The sequence below is a fragment of the Acartia tonsa genome, chromosome 2, assembly GCF_053477335.1.
Source record: "Acartia tonsa isolate MP-2025a chromosome 2, ASM5347733v1, whole genome shotgun sequence".
NCBI lineage: Eukaryota > Metazoa > Arthropoda > Copepoda > Calanoida > Acartiidae > Acartia > Acartia tonsa.
This window is the reverse complement of record NC_137261.1, coordinates 39642176-39648771: the sequence shown is the minus strand read 5'-3', so window position 1 is coordinate 39648771 and position 6596 is coordinate 39642176. Positions and strand designations below refer to the sequence as shown.

The 6596-nt window shown below is 36.8% G+C and overlaps 1 protein-coding gene across 3 annotated transcripts in view; it reads right to left on the bottom strand.

The window, feature by feature from the left end:
• Nup205 (nuclear pore complex protein Nup205) overlaps positions 1-6596 on the bottom strand; it is a 30376-nt gene that overhangs the window by 986 nt on the left and 22794 nt on the right. For all 3 annotated transcript variants that reach the window (XR_013876798.1, XM_080150801.1, XM_080150802.1), the window contains exons 30-43: positions 6240-6335; positions 5965-6070; positions 5217-5410; positions 4933-5073; positions 4553-4728; positions 4228-4312; positions 3815-3913; positions 3278-3568; positions 2805-2994; positions 2307-2438; positions 1947-2071; positions 1512-1614; positions 482-753; positions 176-316 (exon numbers count right to left, since the gene is read on the bottom strand). Coding sequence is in view for 2 of the 3 variants with exons in the window: in XM_080150801.1 (XP_080006927.1) it covers positions 176-316; positions 482-753; positions 1512-1614; positions 1947-2071; positions 2307-2438; positions 2805-2994; positions 3278-3568; positions 3815-3913; positions 4228-4312; positions 4553-4728; positions 4933-5073; positions 5217-5410; positions 5965-6070; positions 6240-6335 (2151 nt within the window). In the remaining variant the exon portion in view is untranslated. The remainder of the gene's footprint in view (positions 1-175; positions 317-481; positions 754-1511; positions 1615-1946; positions 2072-2306; positions 2439-2804; positions 2995-3277; positions 3569-3814; positions 3914-4227; positions 4313-4552; positions 4729-4932; positions 5074-5216; positions 5411-5964; positions 6071-6239; positions 6336-6596) is intronic.

Below are 6596 nucleotides of genomic sequence, written 5' to 3'. Positions count from 1 at the left end.
GGACTACATAGTCAAAAAAGAGATGCACCTGATGATAAGGTATGATTTAATTTATTGTCAGGATTGCTTTTTATTGTTAATTTCTCTTGTGTAGTTTAACATTGTCCTCCCTCTGTCAAAATTAAGAATAATTTAGTAGCTGTGTCATTTTAAATCATAATATGGACAAATTCCTGATGATAGCTTGTAGGAATCCTGCAGATGAAGTGCCGGAGCTAGTTCGAGTCTCAACCAACTCCAGTATGTCCCCCAGTTTTTCAAAGAATGAATCATTCAAGGCTGATTTCACGTCACTTTTCAGCCTCTCCAAATCAAACTAAAGAAAATATTTTACTTAGGTAAGTTAAAATAAGAAACAATTAGGTAAAATAGATCAAAGTTGACCACATGACAATGAGAATTTGAATGCTGTAAAATTTAAAATACCAAGTATTATTAATTCAATGCATTGATTCACATAATTAATTTTAACATTACTTACCGAAGGAAACTTTGATCTATGAGAGTTGCTGTACTCCAACATACCGCCCCTGCCCGCATCCTTCGACTCGTTCAGCCTGCGGAGGGTGGCCTGGTAGGGAGAATCCGGGGTGGCTGCTGACGCGGGGCTGCTGTATAACAGGTAGTGCTCCAGATGGCGCCATAGAAGAAATCCTAGGGCTTCTACAGTTTCGGCGGCAAGCTGCACCTCCAACTGTTTCTCGCCGATACTTGCAGCTAACCGTGCACCCGCCAATTTGCGCAAGACCAGCCCTTGATTGGTAATTTCATATTAGTTCAGTTGCTATCAACATTCTAAAGGGACTTTAATAAACGACGAGTGTAAATCGTGTCAGGGGTGTATATTGTGCATGGGATCCCCGGCTCAGGGGGGGGGGGGGAAATAAAAAATAAGTGGTTGGAGGGGAAAAAAATGTAAAAATTTAGAAAACTGATAACATTTTTTCCATTTCGCCCCCTCCTTGGTTAAAAAAACTAAAAAAATGTGTGGTAGGACTCAGGAGGAATAAAATAAATAAAATATAGAGTTCTTTAAATATTTTTCTATTTTCCCCCCTACTTTTTAAGAAAAATCTAGGGGGGAAAAAAAATAAAAAAAAATTGTAGCAGGGGAAAAAAATAAATCTTGTGCCGAATATACACCCCTGAATCGTGTATTATCATTTTATATGAAGGAGGGACATTAGAATGTAAAATATATAGATAGTTATATTTTTTTATTCTTCGACTTTAAAACTTTGGCGTATTTCAATTTATCATTTTAATATATTGTCAAATACTCAGGAATGGAGAACTTTGAATTGCACTGGTACTCAAAGTCTTATAACCACATTATCTTATTCATTGGCTCAAAAGCATTGGTACTTTCATTCATTGAATTATAATCAGTTGGTTCCAAACTAATGCTGATCAAAAATTAGGATGTTCATCAGTTTATGGTTTCTTGCCTTGATCTTAGAGACCCCTGTTTTTTATTTATAATGCGTTCTCAAACCCAACATGGACTATACCTGGAAGTTTTTCAACCGGGTTGATGGCAGCCAAGTGGACAAGCTCAGAGGTTGAGAAAGAGGCCAGGTTGTTCTCCTTGTCTTTCAGCTCATTCAATTTACTCTGAAAAAAAAAAAATCTTTCTTTGTGCTTATAATTTTGCATTATTATGTTGTTAAGTGCATCTACTCTATAAAAAGTAATGTTTTCATTCTACCCTTAGATAGCAGACATTAAGCAAGGGGCTGGGTTTACTACTGAGATGCTATTACAGTTGAGCTTCTATCCGTTATTTCACCCTTATCCTAAACTAAAATAAGCAACAAGTTTTTTTTTCCAAGTTTGATTGTGGTCAATGCAAAATGGAAGAAACCACATTCCTTTTTACAACAATTTAAAATGTTGCTATTCTGTTGTTGCTGCGATAATGATGCACAAAATTAAATTCAACACACCTGAGCTTTGGATAAATGTTTTGCAACATTCTGAATTGATAGAACAAAAAGACCCAGGGAGGCAGTTTTTGATGAAATATTACCAGTAACCTGCTCTGTAACCTCTATCATACTTGGGGCTACAACTAAAATAAAAAGAATGGTTTCATGAAAACTGAAGCTTTTTTGAAATGAAAAAAAAACTACTTTTCTTTTGTTTTGGACAATGGCTAAATTATTCTCCTATAAGTGTGAAATTCTGCCTTTAGTAGCCAATAAATAAGATGATAAAAGGGTTTTAGTTTTATTTACGCGGCATTGTCCTCTAACTAATCAACCACATAAATATTTTCAATAATTTATGTTTAAAGGATACTTTACCTAATCTGCAAAACTTAGAAGAATTAGCACCCGTAGAAACAATGGATCTGGCATAGTTGGTAACATTTGAAATAATCTTCAATATTGTCAACAAGATAGAATCTCCACCTGATGCACCTGTGGACTCGGAACCTGTAAAATAATAATGGATGTAGAATATACGTGGAAATTATGACAGGAGAAAAATTGTCGTCAGTTTAGGTTGCAATATCCCCACGCATTAGTCGAAACGTTTATCCAGTAGGAGGGGAGGGGATGGGGTAAAGGATGGGGATATCGTTATTTTAGCCCGCTACAGAGTTGACTTTATAAACATGAATAGTTATTTCTCGCATCATATTAAAAACGCCTTTCCGCGGATATAGAATGTACAATTATGAGATTAAAACTAGTTTTTTTAGCCCCGAGGTGCCGAAGTTTTGGCACTTTCAATTATTATCATTATCTCTAAATTTTCCCCTAATTTAAACTTTTTTCTGTCCTGACCTAAAACCTTACCTGAAGAAGTTGCCATCTCAATAGCAGACAGCAGAGAATCACACAGCTGGAACTGACCCAACAGGCTCAGCATCTGCTTCTGAATTCTGGACAACATGTTGGCAAGTTCGAAGCCGGCTGGATCAGCCATGTCAGCACGTATGTCCAGGCTGCCAGCACGTGATACTATCGCTGTCACAAGTGCAAGTTCCTAAATTATTGTCTTCTTACTCATAGATGCAGGGGTGGGACAATGAAAGTGATATTAAGGTCCCTGCATCATTGTTAAACCGAGTAGAACGCTTACGCCCCTAGGGAAGTGAACTTCTCTCAGGGTGGTGGAGTTTTCCTCCCACCAAAATAGTTGTAAACCTCCCTAAGTAAGCTTTACTATAAAAGAGAACCAATTCTGTTTAGCGGTTTGCATGATTCAACGCTACTGTTAATGCGATATCCTGTTACTTTCATATGCGAATAATCACTTTGATTATTACCTGTAGTAAACTTTTGTTAAGACTTGATCTAGCAGTAGAGCCGCGCAGAATCTGTGAGAAAACATCATCGTGAGCGGCCAAAAATCTGATAGTTTGGTCAGTGGCACTTCTATTTGTACTGCCAAGAGTAGAAAGAATGCTTTGAACCAGCCGCAGCACCGGGAATAGAACCCCTTGATACAGGGTCAGCACGCCGTAAACAAGGTCGGCCTCGTTGCGCATTAGGACAGCGTCTACATCAGGACGTAGGTCGAGGATGGTTAGCTCAGATAACCGGTTGATAAGTCCAGCCTAAAGCAATAAAATATATCTGTCTCATAAACTGATGTGTGTGTAACCATTGTTTCTTAGTATTTGGACTTAAGTAGACATGGAGTAGGACGAGACACTTTTGTATAGGCGCTAGGGCCACCAAGATCCACGTTCAAGTAAATTATGACTTGACCCGCTGTCTCATAAACTTCAATCTAATCGTTAAAAATGTCATATAAGAAATATAAATTGAATACAATGCTGCTTGGCTATCAGAATGCCTACCTGCAGCAACAGTTCAGCGCCCAAGGGACTGGTGGCCACCCTGGACAGCAGCCCAACCTTGGATTCATATACATACAGGTCGCGGATATTTCCATCAGCCTTCATGTCATCAAAGCATTAATTCAAGGAATCTGTTTGACTCTATAGCGGTTGCATAATATTGCATATTCTTTCTTTCCCTCAAAATATGTCGTTAAGTTTTGTGCTATCTCAGTTAAATAAAAATGTGATTGATTCCGAATCCACGTTATAGGAAAGAATGCTTTTTTTAAATAAAAAACGTGAAGTTTTAAAGAAAATTGCTCGCAAATGGCTTCCATTCTGGTTTTAGTATATTTTTTTGGCCCCTTAGGCAGCCATTAGTTGATAAATAAATTAATATATATATAATCCAATTTATAATGCATTGATGCCTTTGTAAGGAGAGTAACCAACCCCTCTTCATCCTTGACCAATGATTCCACAATATGTTTGAGAAAACCTTGCTCGGCCAAGAACCTGCCATCAACATTTATTTAGTCAGGGTAAGCATAACATGGACTGTAAATTATACTGATTCGGGTACTAGAAGGGAATTTTGATTGCTTGATTCCAAAGCAACTGACGAGTTGTAAACTCAATGCCCAACGCTACTCAATGACTTCTAATGAATTGTAGATTTTGACTAAGTCAAACGAATTTTTCATGATTCACCTTAAGAGAATAATATTTTTTGTACCATATCTAAATAAACAATGCCTTGTGCAAAAACATTTTCTATCCATGAGAACAATTTCTTCAAGGACGGCAAAAGCCAGCATCCTTCTCACTTCATGGCCAGATACCGCATCCCTGGCAAGGATTTCCAGCAGGGAGGTACCTGCTCCCTGGATTACTTCCATATTCACGCGTTGTAGCTTACCCCGCTCTGATACCTAGATCAAATCAATATTTTTACTTTAAAAGATGAAGAAAAGATTTCGTAATAATATGCCCGAAGTGAAAATTGATTGCAAAAATGTCACTTCATAATATTAAAAAATATTTTATATTAAATTGTCTTTTAGAGTTCCTATGATAGAATAAGCAAAGCAACCTTAAAACTTTTTTTAATCAATAAAATAATTTAAAACTAATACCTCTAGGTAGCGGCTGCTTTCACTGGTTGATGTCTTACCAATCCTAAGATATGCTACCAGCGCTGCGTACAAGTTAGTGCGGATTAACTGACTCCCACCTCCGTTATTGCTGATCCATCCGACTAGACCTTTCAGGATGACCTAGGGAAAAAAATGATTTTCAGCCCATTGAAGCACAAAAAGAGTTCTAAGAAACCAAAAGAAACACTAAACAAAGATAACAACATTCACAAGTAGTTCAGCAAAAAAATTATGGTTGAAAAATGTTTAAAGTCAAAACTAACCTGAAGGGAAGAAGAGAAAATCTCTCTGGAAGCTGTAGTCTCCAGCGTAGCATCCAAAACACCAACATATGTTTCTCCCAGGACAGTTTTCTTTTCAGGAGAGGTCTCATAGGTCTCGCGAAGGGAGGTAAGTAGCAGCAGAACAGCACTTGAAACCAGAGTGGATAGACCCAAAACTACACTTCCACTATCACCTGAAGATATAACTTTATTACAATATACAAAGGAGTAAGGTTTTTTATGTTAAAATCTCGCTAAAACATAACCATTTGAGTAATTTTGTATAAAGAAGGTGGATAGAGGATATTTACTTTTAAAATCAAGTCTTAAAGGCTAATTCATGCCCCCTTCCTTCCAAATACAGAGTTTCGAGGGTAGGGACACAACCGCTAGTTTATAACAAAATAAAACAATCGAAGCCAACGTTTTCTAAATACTTACTGCTTACTTATGCTAATGTTGCAAGCTTTGGCCTTTTTAATTTTCAAAAAAGACTGTAAATGCCAAGAAAAGAGGAGACAATGGGCTGTTTATTACACTGGTCCATAAAGTTTTATAATTACGTTTTCTTATTCGCTAGCTTTGGAGAATTTAGTGAATTTTGATTGGTTGGTTTATTAAGCTTAGTTTTAAAACGTTTCAACAACAAATTTTAATCTACAATAGGGGTGTATCATAATTAGGGATTTATCGGCCATTGTCTTATCCCTTCAGGTATGGTAATCATGTTTTGTTTTTGAAAGTTTACCTGCAACTTTGTTGAGCAGGGCTTGAAGCAATTGAAGAAGAATCTGTTGCTTGCCAACGGCTGTCAAATAATCGTCAGGAGCTGCCAAGAGTAGCACTTCAGTCACCTAAATAAATACACAAAACATATTAGAATACACAGAAGAAAAATTTTAAGTCACCAAAACTTTTAGAAGAACTAAAAGAATTAATCTAAATGTTTATTATAGTATTTTGGAAAATGTTTAGAGGACCAAGGAATGAAATTTCGAATAAATGTATCATAAAGCTAACTACCTGTCTCCAAGAGTCAAGCAGGGCACGTCTGGCGGCTGCACCTTCCTGTACACTATTCCAGCGTACTGCGTACATCAAGATAGAATTTATTTCAGCCTGAAAAAAATGTATTCTAATATTTGGTTTATATTCCACGACATAACTAGTAAGAGTAGAGAAAAATGCTTGGCCACAAAAGTTATGTCTTCAAGACAAAGATTGTGGAATCAAAAACTTTGTTGTTTGCAATAGTTAGAACGTTAGTGCATTGGGACCTACTATAAAAGTCTAGTCCTACGTTACTATGAACCGTTTCACAGAGATATCAACATTAGATTTTGGTTGAAAATGGTGAGAAAAAAAAGTAGTTTTAGTGCG